The 21,712-nt window shown below is 41.2% G+C and overlaps 1 protein-coding gene, 1 non-coding gene and 1 pseudogene across 5 annotated transcripts; 2 read left to right on the top strand and 1 right to left on the bottom strand.

The window, feature by feature from the left end:
• Positions 1 to 3,118: 3,118 nt before the first annotated feature.
• On the bottom strand, positions 3,119 to 21,692 carry LOC103788955 (myomegalin). Of its 4 annotated transcripts, none has more exons than XR_013520863.1 (4): positions 21,468 to 21,692; positions 20,346 to 20,540; positions 10,178 to 10,754; positions 3,119 to 3,516 (listed from the first exon to the last, which is right to left on the bottom strand). XR_013520863.1 is itself a non-coding variant. In XM_035259375.3 (3 exons), exons 1-3 carry the CDS (start codon positions 21,528 to 21,530, stop codon positions 3,508 to 3,510), a joined length of 267 nt encoding a protein of 88 aa, XP_035115266.2. In that variant the 5' UTR covers positions 21,531 to 21,692; the 3' UTR covers positions 3,119 to 3,507. The 4 variants fall into 4 exon arrangements, 2 of the variants coding, with proteins under 2 accessions (XP_035115266.2, XP_078190141.1); XR_013520864.1 differs by having other exon boundaries at positions 10,573 to 10,754; XM_035259375.3 differs by lacking the exon at positions 10,178 to 10,754.
• On the top strand, positions 6,447 to 6,549 carry LOC118145277 (U6 spliceosomal RNA). Its single transcript, XR_004730404.2, has one exon. It is a non-coding gene; the product is annotated as a U6 spliceosomal RNA (small nuclear RNA).
• LOC144577322 (telomeric repeat-binding factor 1 pseudogene) lies at positions 10,867 to 12,301 on the top strand (annotated as a pseudogene).
• Positions 21,693 to 21,712: the final 20 nt, after the last annotated feature.

Genomic DNA, 21,712 nt, shown 5'->3' with positions numbered 1-21,712 from the left:
GGAGTTTGAAACCAGCCTGGGCAACATGATTAAACCATTTGTATTTTTGTTCTACAAAAATTACAAAAATTAGACCGGCATGGTGGCACATACTACTTTCGAGGCTGAGGTGGGAGGATCACTTGAGCCTGGGAGGTCAAGGCTACAGTGAGCTATGACAGTGCCACTGCACTCCAGCCTGGGTAACAGAGTGAGACCTTGTCTCAAAAAAAAAAAAAGGGCAAAAACAAAAATTTTAAATTTTAAAAGAAAATAGGTCCTCAAACTTGGACAAGTGGGAACAATGTGGAAAATAGCTCCTCAAATCTGGACAAGTGGAAACAACCCAAATGTCCATCAACAGATGAATCGATTAGCAAAATGTGTATTTATGGTGAAATATTATTCAGCCTTAGAAAGCAATGCTCATCATCACTGGCCATTAGAGAGATGCAAATCAAAACTCCATTGAGATACCATCTCACACCAGTTAGAATGGCGATCATTAAAAAATCTGGAGACAACAGATGCTGGAGAGGATGTGGAGAAATAGGAACACTTTTCCACTGTTGGTGGGAGTGTAAATTAGTTCAACCATTGTGGAAAACAGTGTGGTGATTCCTCAAGGACCTAGAAATAGAAATTCCATTTGACTCAGCAATCCCATAACTGGGTATATATCCAAAGGATTATAAATCATTCTCTATAAGGACACATGCACACAAATGTTCACTGCAGCACTGTTTACAATAGCAAAGACCTGGAACCAACCCAAATGCCCATCGATGATAGACTGGACAGGGAAAATGTGGCACATATACACCATGGAATACTATGCAGCTATAAAAAAAGATGAGGTCGTGTCCTTTGTAGAGACACGGATGAACCTGGAAGCCATCATTCTCAGCAAACTGACACAAGAACAGAAAATCAAAAACCACATGTTCTTACTCATAGATGGGTGTTGAACAATGAGAACACATGGACACAGAGAGGGGAGCATCACACACTGGGGTCTGTTGGGGGGAAATAGGGGAGGGACAGTGGGGGATAGGGAGTTGGGGAGAGATAGCATGGGGAGAAATGCCAGATATAGGTGATGGGGAGGAAGGCAGCACATCACACTGCCATGTGTGTACCTATGCAGCAATCTTGCATGTTCTTCACATGTACCCCAAAACCTAAAATGCAATTAAAAAAAGCAATGTAATTCTGAGACATGCCACAGTATGTTTAACCTTGGAAACATTCTACTAAGTAGGATAAACCTGACAAAAAAGGACAAATATAGTAGGATTCCACTAACATGAGGACCTAAGATAGGCAAATTCATAGACAGAAAGTAGAACAGAGGTTACCAGGGACTAGGGGGAGCCAGGAATGGGAATAGTTGTTTAATGGGTACAAAGTTTTTGTTTGCAATGGTGAAATAGTTCTGAAAATGAATAGTGGTGACGGCTGCATTGTGAGTATATTAATTGTGAGTACACTTAGAATGGTTTAAAAGGTCAGTTTTGCTGTGTATATTTTCCCATTAGAAAACCAACTTAACTCTTTCTTAAACACAACTCGATTTTTGTGGTATCAGTTGTAATGTTTTTCTGTTTTTCCTGATTTTGCTTGAGACTTCTTTTTTTCTTGATTTGTCTAGTTAGTGGTTTATCACTTTCATTTATCTTTTTAAGAAATCGACTTTTCAGTTTGTTAATTATTTACATGGCTTTTAAAAGCTTATTTAGTTCTGCTCTGATCCGTATTATTTTTTCTGCTAATTTTGATGTGGTTTATTCTTGCTTTTCTGGTTCCTTGAGGTTCATTGTTACACGGTTAATTTGCAATGTTTCTGCTTTTCTTAGGTAGGCGTTTGTTGCTATAACCTTCCCTTTAGCCCTGTCTAGCTGTATACCACAGGTTTTGGTATGTTGTGTCTCAATTTTTATTTGTTTCAAGAAACTTTTTGAATTTCATCTGAATTTCTCTGTTGACTCAATGATTATTCATTGAGTCAACATGTTAATTTGTTGTTTAATAAGGAGCATGTTGTTTAATTTCCATGTATTTGTCTAGTTGCCAAAGTTTCTCTTGGTGTATATTTCTAGTTTTATTCCATTGTGTCCAGAGAAGATATTTGATATGATTTCAGTTTTTGAAAATTTATTGAAACTTGTTTTGTGGCTTAACACAGGCCCTCTGCTGGAAAACGTGAAAACATTCCCTGTGTTCATGAAAAGAGTGTATATTCTGTAGTGTTAGGTAGAATGCACTGTAAATATCTGTCAGCTTTATTTGGTATAAGGTTCAGTTTAAATCCCGCTCTTTCTTGATTTTCTGTGTAGATGACTTGTCTAATGCTGAGGTTTGGATGTTGAAAGTCCCCAGTATTATTGTATTGGAGTCTATCTCTCTGATTAAATGTAGCAATTATACAGGCTGCTCTTTGTTAGAAAAGAAAATGTTTGGGGGCTGCATTTCATTAAAAGGAAAACCTTACTGAGAACTTCCATAGCCTCACTCTCTACGTAAATAATGTTTTCTTAAGTCCTATATCACTGACAGATTCTGAGCCAGAACGAGGTGGCACAGAAAACCTGGACTGTGCAGAATGCTTTGTAGTAAAGATGGCTGAGCGGCAGTAGTGATCTCCAGTTTCCAGATGCAGCAGTGACATCTGACCTCACCTCAGGGTCCAGTGTCCAGCACCAGGGTGTCAGAGGTGTGAACTGTGGCATCCGTGCAGTAGGGATAGGTGTCTCTAGATGGAACCTGATCTAGGGTGGGCTGTGGATTCTGTTTCTGGATGTGTAGTTTCCAGCCTGGAAACTGTGGCCTTCCCCCCAGTACAATTAGCCAGGCATGACAGCTCACACCTATAACCCCAGCATTTAGGGTGCTAAGGCAAGAGGATTGCTTGAGATAGGAGTTGGAGACCAGCTTAGACAACATAGTGAGACCCTCCTCTTAAAAAAAAATAAAAATAAGTAAACCTAGTTTGACGTGGTGGTGGGCACTTGTATTTCCAGGTATTGGGGAGGCTGAGGTGGGAAGATCCCTTGAGTTCATGAATTCAAGGCTGCAGTGAACCATGATTACACCACAGGACTCCAGCCTAGGCCACAGAGTGAGATCTTGACTCAAAAAATACTTTGTAAGCCTTTGCTCACTATGTGTTTTTTATTATTTATTCAACGTGTATTTTGATTTTATTTTCCTGGCAGCACAATAAGCCAGGACATGCTGAAACTAGAAATCACATCCACATTCCAGTGATAGAAAGCCCAGTCCAGGGAGGTGAGAAGGAGACAGTCCTCATTAGCATTGAAGATTCAGGGAGAATGACATGGGCTGGGCAGGGAGGTTTCTACTTGGAACCTGGAGGATGAGCAATGACATCCCTCTCTCCACCTTAAAGCCCATCCTGGGGGTCCACCTCCTGGGAGCAGGAGCAGCGCAGCAGCTTCCTTTTGCAGATCATGCACAGCCCTCCCCTTCCTGGGCACCTGGGATTTCTTCACTGGACACCAGCCTGCATCAACTTTCCTGTAAAGCAAAAGAAGTGTGAGGTTGCTGGGGGAGGAATGGTGTCATCTCCACCTTTGGGGTGATCCATGTCACCGTGTTCAGGGGAAAAGCCCGGGCTTACTCCCTATGCAGAGAGGAGGCTCTGGCCGTAAAGGCACTTGTGGAGAGGTGAGGACCCATTCCCTCTACACTGATGGCCAAGAGCCTGCAGATGGTGGGGAAGGCTTCCCCTCAGCTGTGTCCTATCAGGTTTTTCCAGGAGTCAAGGAGTAGACCTGTACACTGCCTCTGATGATGTGTGCTGCATGCACACCTAGAAGTGAGGTCACCCCGCTGGGAGTCCTGGGGCTGCTGGTTGTTCTGGGTGCTCAGTGTCCAGAGAGCAGGATGAGGAGGAGGCCTTTTTCCAAACAGTAACCATATTCTCTGAATTATTTTTTCGGTAGGCTTTGTGTCATTAAATAAAATGTAGGAATCCAAAGGGGAAAAAACTGTCTAAAATTTGTGTCCTTTAATAAAAAATAAACACCCATTAACCACCAGGGATAGACGTTTGCGGGGCAAACCAAAAGCCCCATCATTTGCCCCAGCTCAGCAATAAACTCTTTCCTCCCAAATAAAAACACATCCTGACTTTTAGGGTCATCCTTTCTTTGTTGTATTTTATATTTTTATCATCCCAAATTATAATTTAGTTTTACCTTTAGAAATATGCTTTTGTTCTCTTTTATTCTATAGATTCTTCCTTGAAATGTATATTGTGTGGTAGAGTTTCCCACCATGTGCATTTTGTTGATTGCTCCCCAAGGTGGAGTTGGATATGTATTTCTATGATCTGTATTGTCTCTAAATCGGTGACTGGAGGCTGCTTAGTTCAGGCTTGATTTCCTTTTCACTTGCTCTTGTTTGACGGTACTCTACTGTGTTCTTCCATCAAGAGGAAGAACCTAACATGAGTTTTTTCTTTATTGTGTTGTTAATTGCCATTGCTGTTTAATGGCTAAATCTGTTAATTCCTTATGGGTTGCAAAACAGTTATTATAGTCTCAGTACCTCATTCCTCCCTATTTATTATCTGAATAATTTCTAAAGTAAGAGATTTACCCTCCTCTACTGTGTTTATGACTAGAAACTTGTTTATTGAGAGACTAAGCCAAGCAGCTACTCACTTATGACCCAGCAATTGCACTCTTAGTTATAAACCAATAGAAATGTGTGTGTGTGTGTGTGTGTGTGTGTGTGTGTGTGTGCTAAAATATATGAAAATATTCACAGCAGCACGATTTGTAAAATCTGGATATAACGCAATTGTCTATCAACAGTGAAGGGACAGGAAGTGTGAGCTATTTATAAAGTGCAGCATTTGACAGCCTTGGGAATGACTAGCCTACGACCACACACACAGATGATCAGCCCCAGAGCCGTGATGGTGACTGTGTAATGCCATTCAGCCAGAACCGGCAGAACTAATCTGTGTTAGAAATCAAGAGTGGCTCCTCTGGGGTGGGGGAGGGTGGTTTATGACTGAGTAGGGCCCAAAGGTGTTTCCCCAGGGCTGATTGCTATGTTGTTTGCTGGAGGGTTCACTTTGTGAAAATCCACTGCCCGCTTGAGGACTGCCCTCTTTTCTCCATGCATGTTGTCCTTCACTCAAACATACATTTCTGGTGTTTTGAAGCAATTCTATCTCTGATAAGAAGAATTGCTCCTACTGCACATCTTTGAAAATGCTGCATTGAAAAAATCAGTGCAATTTTTCCAGGAAATAAATACATATAAAGAGGAGAATTGGCAACAAGAGCAGTTGACTTGGGAGCTGACACCACAAAAGCTTTGGGAATGGACGTTGAGCCAGGAACCAGGAATCAAACTACAGACAAGCCCATGGGAGGTGGAGGATGTGAAGTGATGCCCCAGTAGTGCGTGAATGAATGAGTCATGGGCAGTGGCTTTGGCTTGGCTGGCCAGTCATGAACTTGGGGAAAACAGAGTTAAAAAATTGGGATGTAGGGGTGAGAGGTACGCATATACCTCTTACTATACACAGAATGTGTAAAGATAGTGGTTGTGTATGGATGCCTACTAGAGGGTCTTTTGGGGATGGGGCTCCCTGTGATTAAGTGGGCAAGATGGCTTGATGGATGATGCCACTCAGCCACACAGGGCTTGCTCATGGAGTCCCTGCACAAAGTGGCCGTGGTGGCTGGGATGGACGATGCATGGGCACAGCAATTGCATCACCACTCACCAAGTCTGACCTCGCAGCTGCCACTGTTGAGGGCCCAGCCTGCCAAAAGCAGCTGTTACTTTGGATGGAGAATTAAAACAGGAAACGGTAATTCAGAATAAAATAGCATTATGACAGATAAATATGCCACTAAAGATATAGTAGAGGTTTAAATAATTTTGAAGCAATGAACGAGATTATGCCAATGGGAAGAACTTACTGTCAGTAAAGAAGTTAAAATGGTTTTAAAACTTTATTTCCCTTCAGGCATATCCAGGCTGTTTTGAAGATAAGTTTTACCAAACCTTCAAAGAAGTTTACTGAACTTATACATAATATCCAAGAGAATGAGGAAACATAGAGCTAGTAAACTCATTATCGTTTATGCACCAATAACATTGATTCTAAAGCCAGCTAGGGAATACATAAGAGAAAAGCAGGATAGGATAGTCACTTCTAAGCAGTTAGACATAAAGATACTGAGAAAAACAGTAGTAGACGGTGTCCATCAATGAGCTACAACAATTTAAACATCCTGCCCAGTTATGTATCCCAAGAACACAGGAAAATGTTAACTTTACATCTGTAATGCATTTTACCACTTCATTAAAGAATAAAAGACAGAGACAGTCACATTTCACTAGATGCCGATGAAATCCAACACTCCCTCTCACCTACATTTCTTCAGTTATCTCCACTTCTAAGAACTTCTGATCATTTCTCGCTTTGGCAGCACACAGAATAAAACTGGAATGATACACAGAAGATCAGCATGGTCCATGCACAAGGGTGACAAGCAAGTTCGTGAAGCATTCCATATTTTTAAACTCTCAACAAACTAGGTATTGAAGAAACATACCTCAAAATAATAGTAGCCACCTACGACAAACCCGCAACCAATATCATACTGAATGGGCAAAAGCTGGAAGCCTTCCCCTTTAACATCAGCACAAGGCAAGGATGCCCTCTCTCACCACTCCTCTTCAACATAGTATTGGAAGTTCTGGCAGGAGCAATCAGGTCAGAGAAACGAAGGATATTCAGATAAAAAGAGAGGAAGTCAAATTGTCTTTGCAAATGACATGATTTTGTATCTAGAAAACCCCATTGTCTCAGCAGAAAGGCTTCTTAAGCTGATAAGCAACTTCGGTAAAGTCTCAGGATACAAAATCAATGTGCAAAAGTCACAAGCATTTATATACAGCAACAATACACAAACAGTGAGTCAAATAATGAAATCAACTCCTATTCACAATTGCTACAAACAGAATAAGAAGGCCAGGTGCGGTCGCTCATGCCTGTATTTCCAGCACTTTGGGAGGCTGAGGCAGGCAGATCACCTGAGATCCCATTCGAGACCAGCTTGGCTAACTTGGTGAAATCCAGTTTCTCCTAAAAATACAAAAATTAGCTGGGCATGATGGCATGCACCTGTAATCCTGGGTACTTGGGAGGCTGAGGCAGGATAATTGATTGAACCTGGGAGGTGGAGGTTGCAGTGAGCTGAGATGGTGCCATTCACTCCAGCTTATGCAACAAGAGCAAAACACCATGTCAAAACAAACAAACTAACAGAATAGGATGCCTGGGAATATGGCTAACAAGGGAATTGAAGGACCTCTTCAAGGAGGATGATGAACCACTGCTCAAGGGAATGGGAGAGGACATAAGCAGACGGAAAAGCACTCCATGCTCATGGATAGGAAGAATCAAGGTCGTGAAAATGGCCATACTGCCCAAAGAATTAATAGATTCAACGCTGTTTTCATGAAACTACCATTGACACTTCTAACAGGATTAGAAGAAACTACTTTAAAATTCATATGGAACTAAAAAGAGAGCTTGTATAGCCAAGACAATCCTAAGCAAAGAGAACAAAGCTGGAGGCATCAAGCTACTCGACTTCAAATTGTACTACAAGGCCAGTAACCAAAACAGCAGGGTACTGGTACAAAAACAGACACATAGACCAATGGAACAGAACAGAGAACTCAGAAATGAGACCACACATCTAGAGCTATGTGATCTTTGACAAACTGACCAAAACAAGCAACTGGGAAAAGATTTCTTATTTAATAAATGGTGCTGGGAGAACTGGCTAGCCATATGCAGAACATTGAAACTGGACCCCTTCCTTACATCTTAGACAAAAATTAACTAAGATGGATTAAAGACATAAATGTAAAAAACAAAACTATAAAAAACCCTAGAAGAAAATCTAGGCAATACCATTCAGGACATAGGAAAAGTGAACAATTTCATGAAGGAAATGTCCAAAGCAATTGCAATAAAAGCCAAAATTAGCAAATTAGATCGAATTAAACAAAAGAGCTCCTGCACAGCAAAAGAAACTATTATCAGAGTGAACAGACAACCTACAAAGTGGGAGAAAGTTTTGCAATCTATCCATCTGACAAAGTCTAATATCCAGAATTTTCAAGGAACTTAAGGTTCTGTGTCCTCCGGGAAACCCAGGTTTCTACTGGAGCTGCGAGGTGCAGGGACATCATGAGAGAGGATGTGGAGGTTTTGCTGATCATGGGCTGAGAATTCCAGGGGGTGCAGTGGGAAGATTTCTGGAGCTGGGGAGGGAGGATGATGTGGAGAATAAGGGCGTGCAGAGCCTTGTGAGGATTCGAGTGCAGAGCATGTGGGGGACCCAGTGTGACTGAAACAAACAGGGAGAGGGTGTGATGAGCTCAGTCCTGGTGGACTCGAGGAAGACGATGGTGCTGAGGCTGTGGGAGACAGGGTAGGAGGAGCAGGGGTGGCTCTCCCCTGGGCTCTGTCCATGGACGTGAGGGTGGTGTAGTGGTTGGGTCTTAGCGCTGTGTGGAACTTTCTTGACCACCTGATGACAGTACGGAGTTCCTGAGGCAGCGGGCTTCTAGAGGACTGATTCCTGACCCCGAGGAAAGGAAGTGAGCTCATTCTAGGTCTTAGGTCTACCCTGACGTCTTCTTCAAAGGGTCTCACTTCTGGGTCCCCTGTGAACCCCAGTACAGGAGGCCTCTTCTGCTCTGCTGAGGGGACCGAGGCCCAGGGGAGCTGTGCGCAGATGTCATAATGCCAATATGTGTCTCCACACCTTGGAATATTATGTGGATGTGGAGGGGTTTTTCCCAAATGAAAGAAAACAGAGTAAATGGGACCCTAAAAAAATACAACTGAGCAATAGAGAGTAGAAGAAAATGTTTCTACTTTTCAGTTTCCCTGAATGTTGATCTCAAGGGACTGGAGAGAGAAGTTGCACGGAGAACAGAAACTCTGAGAGGGCTGGAGCTCCTGAGAGCTGCTCACCTCCACAAGAAAGACATGTGGGTAATGGTTAAGGCAATTTTACATTACTTTAAAATTTTGCAATATTAGGGAATTGTAGTAACTCTTTTCAGTGTAATAATAATATTACTGTTTGAAACGTTATTTTTTTTAAGAGATGACTACCGAAGTATTTAGGAATGAAGGTCATGCTGTTGGCAAGTGATTGTCTAATGTTTCAGCAAAAACCATGGAAATATAATTTATTACATACACAAAGGAAACAATTAGATCTATGGTGACCATTGTATTCTTTCCAACTTTTAGACTCTGAAATTTTTTAAATAATTTGGAGAAAAAATGAAAGCTAATACTATGTTATCACATGAGAAATGTTCACAACGTCATGTTGAATGAAAATTAAACTTCAAGACTAGCTGAGGTGGCTCATACCCGATCCTAGAGCTTTGAGAGGCTGAGGTGGGAGGACCACTTTAGGCCAGGCATTTGAAAGCAGCCTGGGCAACATGGCAAGACCCCATCTCAACAACACACTAAAAAATTAATGAGCCTGGTGGCAGGTACCTGTGGTTCTAGCTACTTGGGAAGCTGAGGTGGGGGGATTGCTTCAGCCTGGGAGTTCAAGGTTACAGTGAGCTGTGATCATACCACTGCAATTTAGCCTCAGTGACACAGCAAAACCGTGTTTCAAAAAAAAAATATATATCAGGCCTTTAAAAGCATTCAAGAGCATGTGCATGAGAATGTTAGTTGTGTGTGGTCGTGTCACTGTGTGGAGAGTGTCGGAGTAAGAATGTGTCAATATGTGTGACATCTTTTTGTCTGTGTGTGTTGGTGTGTGAGTCCATGTGTGTATTCATTCAATCATTCATTCACTCAACAAGTATATTTAAAGTAACAGGCACTATTTGAAGCAAGGGAAATACAGTTGTGAACAATCAAAATCACCGTCCTTGTCCTCATAAAGCATGTATTCTAGAGGAGAGGAAGACTATAAGCAACTAAAATAAATACATTCGTAGCTGGGCACAAATGTATGTAATCCCAGCACTTTGGGAGGCTGAAGCGGGAGGAACACTTAAGGCCAGAAGTTTGTGCTCAGTTTGGGAAACATATCAAGACTCCGTTTGTACCAAAAGTAAATACAAGTCTGCTGAGTGTGGTGGCACACACCTGTAGTCCCAGCTACTTGGGAGGCTGAGGTGGGAGGATCATTTGAGCCCAGGAGTTTGAGGCTACAGTGAGCCAAGTTCGCACCACTGCATTCCAGCCTGGGTAACAGCACAATCCTGTTTCTCAAAATAAATAAATAAGTAAAGAATTCTTAAATGTCAGTAAAAGGGTTGTGAACAAAAACAAAGCAGGGTGGTGTCGGGGGGGATGGGAGATGCCACACAAAGTGGGCTCCGGTGGGAATGAGGAGAATGTGGGGGTGGGGAAGGGAGCCCTGGAGATGAGTTTCCCGGCAGGGGAGCAGCTGTGCAGAGGCTGAGGTGTGGACACCTGGGATGCTGGATAGACCGTGATGCCTGGGAGGGCCTCAATCTGGCCCCACTGCACAGTCACACCTGGGTAAACTGGGCGGTCACCGGAGAGGGCCTTGCCCATGAGAGGGACTTTTCACCATCATGTTCTCCTCCCTCCGCAGAGTCCAGGTCCTCTGCCAGAAACCAGCACGTGATCACATCTCAGGCGTCCTTCCGGGGAAGAAGTTGTGCAGGTGTCACTGCTGTTACAGGAAGAAGGAGCGCTGAAAAGAAAGAAGGAGCAGAAGAAAATGTTTCTTCTTTCTGGTTTTCTGGAGTGTCGTCATGGAGGGCTGGAGAGAGGGGATGAGACAGAAACCTCAGGGACGGCGTGAGGCTCCAGAGCTTCCCTCTCCTCCCGCTGTTGTGGGGTCCCTGGCTGCCAGAGGCTCCTTCACCCCACCAGTGCCCAGCCCAGCTCAGCGTCTCTGCCTGACTCAACCCACTCCTCCCTCTGCTGCTCATCAGAATCCGAGAGCAGCGGCTCGCAGCCCGCAGCGCTGTGTGGATGGTGGGGCTGCCGGGGCAGAAACCGGGAGAAACAGAGAGGAGCTGCTCAGTGCCAGGTGTGGCTGGGGGCTCCCGGGGGAGGAGGACCCAGCTTTGTGGCCAAGGCCGAGGCCATGGCTGCCGGCTGGATGCTCGATTTCTCCGAGGACCCTCGCCCAACCTGCGACAGCGCCGAGGCTGTTCTTCACGGACTGTCGAGTCCAACCGCTTATCGATTGAGAACTGTATACATGTGTCAGTTTTTGACAAGAATTGCAGCAGGAAAAAACTTGGATGCACAGTTTGAAAATGACGAACGAATTGGAACAGCCCTGATGAGCTGGGGTTCAATTGAAAAGGAAAAGGACGAACTTCACGAAGAAATACAGAATTTAATAGAAACTGAGGCTATCGCTGTTTGTATGGAAAATGGGCAACTTTAAAGAAGCAGAAGTCTTTGAAAGAATATTTGGTGATCCAAATTCTTACATGCCTTTAAAAAGGAAATTGCTTATGATAATCTCTCAGAAAGATACGTTTCATTACTTTTTTTCAACACTTCAGCTACAACTGCATGATGGAGAAAATGAAGAGTTATGTGAATTATGTGCTAAGTGAAAAATCATCCACCTTTCTAATGAAGGCAGCAGCAAAAGCCTAGAAAGTAAAAGAGCAAGAACAATAACTTCTCAAGACAAACCCAATGGTAATGATGTTGAAATGGAAACTGAAGCTAATTTGGATACAAGAAAAAGGTCGCACGAGAATCTTTTCTTATCTAGGTTGAAACATGGAACCCAGCAACGAGACCTTCATAAGAAAGAAATAAAGAAGAGTAGGAACTCTTCAAAGTGCGAGAAAGAAAAAAGAAAGCAGAAGAGCCATTGAAAGTAGGATACCTGTATCAAAGGGTCAACTGGTGACCCCGGAAAAGCACTGAGCTAGAAAAAGACAGGTGTGGCTTTGGGAAGAAGACAAGAATTTGAGATCTTGAATGAGGAAATTTGGAGAGGGTAACATCTCAAATACTGTTGCAATATAAATTCAACGACCTGACAAATGTCCTGTTAAAAGGCACAATGAAGAAACTAAAATGGATTTGCTTAGACAGTGAAGACTGTGCTTGTAAAACTTGGTGAAAGGATGATTACGTATTTTCATCACTACATTTTGTTTGAAACTTGCATCATTGATATATTTTCAACCTTTAAATCATTACAGTATTTTTCTGTGACTGTCAATTGAGGATTTGTGCTGGAAGAGTTAAAGTATATGCTTTCGTATTCTTTAAGAACTTGATTTTGATAAACTGTAAATTTGTTGAAGCCCACCACATTTAGCATTCCCACACCCAAATCCTGTTCCAGTGAAAAAATTAAAAGCTGATATAAAAACTTTTAATTAACCTATTTTGTATCTGTAGGCTGACCTCAACCATGTAACGTAACCCATTAAAATGAATTTGCTAGATGATTGAATAACAATAGTCCTTTGGTATGAGATCATGACTTGGCTTATGGCCTTAATATGCTACTTAATTACTTAAGACTTGTATTAATAGAATGATAAATGTACAAAGTAACCGATAAGCATGACATACTTTTGCTTTCAATGGTTTCATGTAAAGAAAAAACACTTGAACACAATAATACTCAAGGACACAAGTGAACAATAGACACTGGGAAGGGTGGGTGGGAGCGAGAGCTGAAAACTGCCTACTGGGTGCTCTGCTCACTACCTGGGTGATGGGATCATCCGTGTCCCAAACCTCAGCAGTGCACAGTGTACCCAGCTAAGAAACCTGCCCATGTGTTCCCTGAATCTAAAATAAAAATAAATTTTATTAGTACCCATGGAACAAAATTTGTACTGTTAGCAAGACTCACTTTCTGTCTCACTTGGAAACAATTTGACTTTTGTTCCAGTGTTTAAACTTTGACAAAAATGGTTTTGAATAGATCTGTATAACCTGATACCATAAATATAATATAACCTGATACCATAATATAAGATTCTCTGATACATTCATTTAATATATCAATATTGAGCCAAAAACAATATTCTGTAAGGCTTAAATAGCTATTGACTATGAGCACCTTGACGTCTATGATAGGTAATAACCAAGGCCATACATACCTTACTGAACAGTTTTGGTTTTTCACTAACATTGTATTCTTTAAAGATTTAGACTCACAGAATTATTTAGCATTTTGAGTTGTGTGCTTTATTTAGCAAGTGAGTAAAAATATTGAAATATTGAAGCATTTGCATAAAAAAGCAAATGGTAGTGTTTTGCAATCTGTATTTTATTTCCTATTAAGGTTTTATATGTTACTTTCCCATAGTTCCTGAATTTGTTATCCTATATACTATATATAAACAGAAACAAGGATATTTAAAAAAAAAAAAAAAAAAAATCTGAGAGCTGCGCAGCGGCGCCACCCTGTGGCCACAGGGCTAAGAACGGTGACCCTTAGCTCCCACCTCATCTGCTCAGCCAAGACCTCCCCTGAGGAGACCCAGGGAGACCTGGGCTCCCGGCAGCAGGAAAGGGGTCTGAACACAAGAGGGCACCCCTACCCCATGTCACGGTTGGGATCGGCCGTGTCTGTGTGCATCTATTCATGTGCTCTTTACTATATTCCACTGAATTATGCCTATTTTATACCAATGTCACACTGCTTTTAATTACTAGAGGTTTACTCTTATTCTTTTTTTTTTTAAGAAGAGAAAAAGAAGGGGAAAAAAGAAAAAGAGGGAAAAAGGAATATTACTTCATTCCTAAAATGGGTTTTAATAATGGCCAATCAATATTTTGAGTATTTAAAGTGGTTAATGCATATTTTATGTGTTTAAAATGGAGACCTCTATTGTGTTTATTTGTTCTGGCTCTGAGTTCAAGTCCTGGATATCGTTATCAATTTGTTGTCTCGTTGAATCTAAATCTCATTATGTGTCTTATGTATCTGGGTGTTAAGATCTCTTATTGTTACATTAATCCTTTTACCCTTGCATCCTTGTAGCTTTGAAATCTATTTTATTAAGTGTGAGAATTGCAACTCCTGCTTTTTATTTATTTATTTTTGCTCTCCATTTGGTTGGTGAGTTTTTTTCCATCCCCTTGAGTCTTTGTATATCTTTAGATATATCATTAGATTTTGTGGATAATGTATATTTTGTGTGTTTAAAATGGAGAGCTCTATTGAGTTTATTTGTTCTGGATCTTAGTTCCAGTCCCGGATATCGTTATCAATTTTCTGTCTCGTTGAATCTAAATCTCATTATGGGTCTTATGTATCTGGGTGTTAAGATCCCTTATTATTACATTAATCCTTTTACCCTTGTATCCTTGTAGCTTTGAAATCTATTTTGTCAAATGTGAAAATTGCAACTCCTGCTTTTTATTTATTTATTTTTGCTCTCCATTTGGTTGGTACGTTTTTCTTTTCCAACCCTTTATTTTGAGTCTATGTATATCTTTGGATATACTGTTAGATTTTGTCTGTATCTTTTGATTGGGAGATTTGGTCAGTTTAAATTTAGGGTTGCTGCCATTTTATATTAACTGGCTATTTTGTCCTTTCGTTGATAAAAATTCTTCTTTATGTCAATGCTCTTTACTTTTTGGTGTATTTTTAGAAAGGGTCATACTGGTTGTTCCTTTCTGTGTATAACGCTTCTTTTAGAAGTTCTTGTAAAGCAGGCCTAGTGGTAATAAAATCTCTGAGTACTTGCTTGTTCCTAAAAGATTTTATTTTTCCTTCAAATGTAAAGCTTAAATTGGCAGGATATGAAATTCTGGGCTGAAAGTTCTGTTGATTAAGTATATTGAATATTGGCCCCCACTCTCTTCTAGCTTGTAGGGTTTCCATTGAGAGATCTGCTGTAAGCCTAATAGGCTTACCTTTATGGGTAACTTGATCTTTCTCTCTGGCTGCCCTTAATATTTTCTCCTTCGTTTTGATCTTGGTGAATCTAACGATTATGTGCCTTGGGGTTGGTCTTCTTGAGGAATATCTTTGTGGTGTTCTCTGTATTGCCTGGGGTTGAATAGTGTCCTGCTTTGCTAAATTAGGAAAATTTTCCTGGATAATGTCCTGGAGAGTATTTTCCAGCTTGAATTCATTCTTTCCGTCACATTCAGGTACACCAATCAAGCGTATATTAGGTCTTTTCACATAGTCCCATATTGCTTGGAGACTTTGCTCATTCCTTTTTATCCTTTTTTCTCTATTCTTGTCTTGTCGTTTTGTTTCATTAAGTTGGTCTTCGACCTCTGATACCCTTTCTTCTGCTTGATCCATTCGGCTGTTTAAGCTTGTACATATTTCACTAAGTTCTCGTGTTGTACTTTTCAACTCCATAAGTTCATTTGTATTCCTCTATATTGTCTATTCTTTTCAACATTTCATCTAACCTTTTTTCCAAGTTCTTAGTTTCTTTACATTGGGTTAGAACAAGTTCCTTTAAGTCTCAGAAGTTTCTTATCATCCACCTTTTAAAGCCTACTTCAGATAATGGAACACAGTCCTTTTCCATCAGGGCTTGTTCCATTACTGATGAGTCCTTTTCCATCAGGGCTTGTTCCGTTGCTGATGGGTTCTGATTTTGAGTATACTCGGCCTTCTTAGGCCGTTTTTTTCCCTTCATTGTAGATGAACCGCCTTTCTAATTAGGTTTCTGAGTTGACGTCCGACTTATTGATTCCCAGTGCTGGGATCCGAGCAACCCACTGTGGCAGCCTAAATAGCAGCGATAAAACTGATGGTGCTCTTCTGCCCGGGAATCTCTGGTCTGGCTTCCCTCTTGAGTCCGCAACAAGCGGCTCTGACTTCCCGGAGCTCCAAACTCCGGTCAGTAGGGGAAGTAGTCCCGTTGGCTCTGCATGAAGAGCTGCTGCGCCGAGACGCCGGCAAAACCGCTGCGGCAGCCACAAGAGTCGCGCTGGCGACCCGTGGGGCTCCTCCACTGGGAATCGGCTAATCGGTGAGTGACGAAAATTCGTCTAAAGATGTGGCGTCGTCTCGTTCTCTGAGCTTTCACTGGGAGCTACAATCCTGAGCTGTTAGTGGTTGGCCATCTTGGATCGATCTCTACTAGAGGTTTATAGTAAATCTTGAAATCACTCACTATGCATCCTCCAAATTCCTTTTTTTTTTTTTTTTTGAGACGGAGTTTCACTTGTTACCCAGGCTGGAGTGCAATGGTACGAAATTGGCTCACCGTAACCTCCACCTCCACCTCCTGGGTTCAGGCAATTCTCCTGCCTCAGCCTCCTGAGCAGCTGGGATTACAGGCACACGCTACCATGCCCAGCTAATTTTTTGTATTTTTAGTAGAGACGGGGTTTCACCATGTTGACCAGGATGGTCTCGATCTCTTGATCTCGTGATCCACCCATCTCGGCCTCCCAAAGTGCTGGGATTACAGGCTTGAGCCACCGCACCTGGCCTCCAAATTCCTTCTTTTTAAAAATTATTTCAGCTATTCAAACTTACTTGTATTTCTATAGAAATGGTAGCTTCAACTTGTGAATTTAACATTTCTTTTAAAGCTCACCAGTGTCTTAAATGAAAATGCACTTAATTTAATAGCTCAATCTTGGAGAAGTAGTAACACTGGATATTCCAGTTCTTGAATACACAATTTCTGTTAATTTTGATCTTCTTTACTTTCTGTCAGTAGTGCTTGTAGATCTTAGTGTAGAAATTATACAAACTATTAAAAAATTGATGCCTGAACATGGTATTACTTTGCTAATTTTTATTTTGAGACAGAGTTTTGCTCTAGTTGCCCAGGTAGAATGCAATGACGTGATGCTGGCTCACTGCAACCTCTGCCTCCTGGGCTCAAAAGATCTCCTGCCTCAACCTCCTGAGTACCTGGGATTGCAGGCTTCCACCATCAGCCTAATTTTGTACTTTAGTAGACAGAGGATTTCGCCATGTTGGCCAGGCTGGTCTGGAACTCCTGACCTCAAGTGACCCAACCACATTGGCCTCCCAAAATGTTGGGATTACAGACATGAGCCTCTGCACCCAGCCTGTTTTGATTATATTAATTGAGTTGTGTTATTTGCAGTTCATTTGAATCAAACACTTTCCCATAAACCAATATGGAATGACATATTTTTTTTTAATTTGTCTTTGAATTTATTAACTTCTTGCACCTAATTTTTGGTCTTTGTTCAAGAGAAATATGCTTGGTTCTTTTTTCTAATTTTGTTGTGTGAATTTTCTTTTTTTAATGTGAGTAATATTGGCCTCATAAATCCAGTTGAAAATAGTTGCCTCCTTTAATTTCTAAAAAGGTGTGTGTAAAATTGATGTTATTTTTCAACTGTGTGTTTCATACAATTCCTCAGCAAAGCCTTCTAGACCTTCTGTATTCTCTGTGGGAAGGATTTTAATTACAAATTCAATTTCTACAATTTATATATGGCTGGTCACATTTTCTGTTTCTTCTTAGGTCAGTTTTCACGACTTTTCTCTCTCAAGGAAATTGTTCATTTGGATGTCAAGCTTATTGGCACAAAATTATTAATATTCCTTTTCTTGACCTGAAGGTCACAGTGGTCTGAGGTTCTTTTATTCCTGATATTGTTACTTTGTATTTTTTTGTTTTGATCAATCTAGCTAGGGTTTTATAAAATTTACTGATTATTTTCCCACACAACCAACTTTAGGATTAATTTTATTTATCTTTCAAAGTAATTGACTTGTTTCATTATTTCCTTCCTCTGCGTGCTTTGGTTTAATTTGTTCATTTTTGTTTTTTACAGCAGAAGCTAAGTTACTAATTTGACATCTTCTTTTTAAATCAAGGTACTTAAAAATGTCAATTTTTCTCTATTATTTCAGCTGCATCCCACAGATTTTGATTTATTGTACTTTAATATCCTTCAGTTAAGAGGATTTCCTAATTTATCTTGTGATTTCTTCTTTGACAAAATTGTCATTTAGAGTTTTGATGTTTAATTTCCAAATACTTAGTATTTTTACAATCATCTATCTTAGTTTATTTGGGCTCCTGTAACAGAATACCATAGTCTGTGTGGATTATAAACAAAAGAAATCTATTTCTCACAATTCCAGAGCCTGGGAAGTCCAAGGTCAAGACAATAGCAGAATGAGTGTGTGATTAAGGGTGTTTCCAGATTCACAGATGGTGTCTTTTCTTGGTGTTCTTACATGGTGGAAGGGGCAAAGAAACTCAATGAAATCTATTTTATAAGAACACTAACCTAATTAACAAGGGATCTGCCCTCATGACTTAATCACCTCCAAACACCATCACATTAGGGATTAGGTTTAAATATATGAATTTAGAAAATGACAAAAACATCCAGTCCACAGGATCACCTTATTGCTACCAATTTCTAATGCGTTTTCATATGGTCAGAAAATATGTCTTGCAGGATGTCAATATTTTCAAATGTATTGTTTGATGGCCTGAAATATAGCTTCTCTTGGTAAATGTATCATTCACACCTGAAACTATATTTTTTCATTGATGTTCATATGTATTTATATACATAAAGTCTGTGTGGTTAATGCTTGTTTTTCTAGGTTATTTGTTGGAATTTTCTATAGTTTTTAAATTTATTGCTAAAGTTTTAACATATCTAATCATGCTCATAGAATTCTCCATTTCTCTCCGTAATTTTGTCCATTTTTTTGTGAACTCTGAAGTTAAGCTATTGGGTGGATTTCTGATTGCATGTCTTTTTGTTGTATTGATGCTGTTGTTATTATGAAATGTCTCTTTTTTATCTCTGGTGATACATTTCATTTGAAAATCTCTGCTTTACTGGTAGTAATATAACTGGTAGCAATATAACGCTTTCAACCCCCTTATGTTTACTGTTTACGTGACATTGCTTCTTCCGTCAATTTTCATTTAACTTAGACCTATGTGTGCCTGCGTTAGTCTGTTTTTACACTGCTAATGTTGTAACCAAGCGAGCTATAAAAAAAGCGCCACACAGGTGATGAAAAATGAGAACACATGGACACAGGGAAGGGAGTACTACACACTGGGGTCTATTGGGGGGAATAGGGGAGGGACAGCAGCGGAGGGGGGGGAACTGGGGAGGGATAGCCTGGAGAGATATGCCAAATGTGGGTGAGGGGGAGGAAGGCAGCAAAACACACTGCCATGTGTGTACCTATGCAACAATCTTGCATGCTCTGCACATGTACCCCAAAACCTAAAATGCAATTTAAAAAAAAAAAAAAAAAAGCGCCACACTCTGAGATAGAATCAGAAGTCCTTTAATGCCAGAGACAGAGAGATGGCTAACACTCAAAATTCTCTTGGCCCAGAGGAAGGGGCTTGATTCCTTTTTACACCTTGCTTAGAGAAAGGGGGTAGTCACCCCCTTGGTATTTTGTAAGTCCAGGAAAATTCAGGTCGGATTCAGAATAAGAATGATAGAAGATTCAGACACAGATGCCATCAATTCTTTGATTTTTGTCTTTTGGATTCCTCATTTTTCCTGATTATCCACACAAGTTGACTCGGCTGGGAACTTGACCACGAATGTAGTGCTTTCCTTTTTCTGAGACGGAGTTTCGCTCTTGTTACCCAGGCTAAAGTACAATGGCATGATCTCGGCTCACCACAACCTCCACCTCCCGGGTTCAAGTAATTCTCCTGCCTCAGCCTCCCGAGTAGCTGAGACTACAGGTGTGCGCCACCATGCCCAGCTAATTTTTGTATTTTTAGTAGAGACGGGGTTTCACCTTGTTGACCAGGATGGTCTCGAGCTCCTGACCTCGTGATCCACCTGCCTCGGCCTCCCAAAGTGCTGGGATTATAGGAGTGAGCCACTGCGCCCAGCCCCACTCTAGTCTTAATAATTTAGAATCAAAATCAAAACACTCCACAACCCCTACTCCTTTCTCTCAAAATGATCAGATTATTAAGGAAAAGAAAATGCATGTAATGAAGCTAACGGATACATGTATTGTTTAGGCATCCTTCCAAATGTAACATTTCAAAAAAATTTTTCATACTTTGATGATCAATGTAAAACTGTGGTCTAAGGCTAGGCACAGTGGCTCACACCTACAATTCACTTTGGGAAGCTAAGGCAGGATGATTACTTGAGTCCAGGACTTCAAGAGCAGGCTGCACAAAAAGAGACCCCCATCTCTAAATAAATAAGTAAATAAATAAACTGTGGTCTAGGAAATAGATGGAAGAAAAGAAACTAACAGAATTGACAGTCAAATATATAAACATACACACATCCATAGTCTGCAAGTGCTTCCTATTTGCAGAATATAAATGCACTATGTGATGCTTTTCTGCTAAGTCCTTACTTGGCTTTCCTGCTCCGTGGAGTTCACAGACTGAAGCAGGCCTTGAATCTCCATTTCGTGTTCCACCACTTGTTTGTGTTGATCACTCAGAAGGTCCTGCAGCATCCTTTCCTTTCGCTGCAGACGCTGGCACAGCTCCTCCGCTACGTCACTCTGCCCTGGTCCAAGTTTGCAGAGCAGTGTTGCGCTAAGATCCTAATACAGAAGGGACACTGTAAGTTTCTGGGGGAAAGAACTGCCTCTAGTAAATAGCAAAGGGCTTAAAAGACTATCACAGAAGAAGGAGCCGTGAGATTCTTGACATGAAGTATCATGTTTTATTCATTTTTGTTTTACCAGGCCCGGAACACGGAAGTCTCTAAATACATGTCCCAGGAATGAATACTAACAATAGAGAAAACTCTCTCTAGTGGCCACTTACGTAACTATTGTTTTCTGAAGTAAGTCTTTATCCATTTTGTTCAGGGAATGTAACAATTAATGTTAGATGAGGATAAACAGACACTCAGTTCATTTACGTATTTTCTCCCCAGTGTAACCTTAGAGAGGGAAGCACAAAACGATAAGCGGAAAGGAATACTAAACACTGTATTTGCTATCATAGTGATGGTTTCAATTTCTGTACTCCCCAAAGGTACATGGTGAAGGAAACGGAGGAGCCATACTGCCTAGCTTACTGGATCTGCTACTTATTAGCTATGTTAGCTTGGACAGGGTACTTAGCTTCAGAAGTCTGTCTCCTCCTCTATAAAACAGGGATAATAGTATGTGCCTCATGGACCCTGGCAATGCTTCCGTAAAAGTAAGAGACAGCCAGAGAGAAGGAGAGAGAAATCTCTATTTACATATGAACAAGAATTGGAAATAAATCAGAAGTATGTGAACAGAAACCAATATTCACTGGCTCGCCTCACAAACTTCCTATTATGAAAGAAAACAGAAATGCTAAAGTCTCTCACTTTCTAAACTACAAGGAAGGAATTATTGGCTGCTATTTTTGGTTTTCTCCTCGTATACAAAGCAGAATCCCCGGTTTTCAGAAAATGATGGAACGGGTCCTGCCTCAGGCTTAGAATACAAGCGGGAGAGGAACACGAAGTCAGAGATAGGTTTTGCTCTTACCTGCACAGTAGCTTCATTGGCGGTGTCCCAGGCACTGACCGCGTCAGCGGCAGTCGGAGGCATCTACGGTGCATGGGCGGCGTCCGCACCCCGTGGCGCGACAGAGGCGTCCGAGGCACTTCCGCGGCGTCCCAGGCGCGGATGGCACCTGTGGCGCAGTCACCGCATCAGGAGTGTCCGCGGCGCGGTAGGCTCGTCGGGGGCGGCCGCGTCCCAGGCGTTGACAGCGTCAGTAACGTAGGCGG

The sequence above is a fragment of the Callithrix jacchus genome, chromosome 8, assembly GCF_049354715.1.
Source record: "Callithrix jacchus isolate 240 chromosome 8, calJac240_pri, whole genome shotgun sequence".
NCBI classification, from domain to species: Eukaryota; Metazoa; Chordata; class Mammalia; order Primates; family Cebidae; genus Callithrix; species Callithrix jacchus.
The sequence above is the reverse complement of the archived record's forward strand: the minus strand, read 5'-3'. Positions and strand labels throughout refer to the sequence as shown.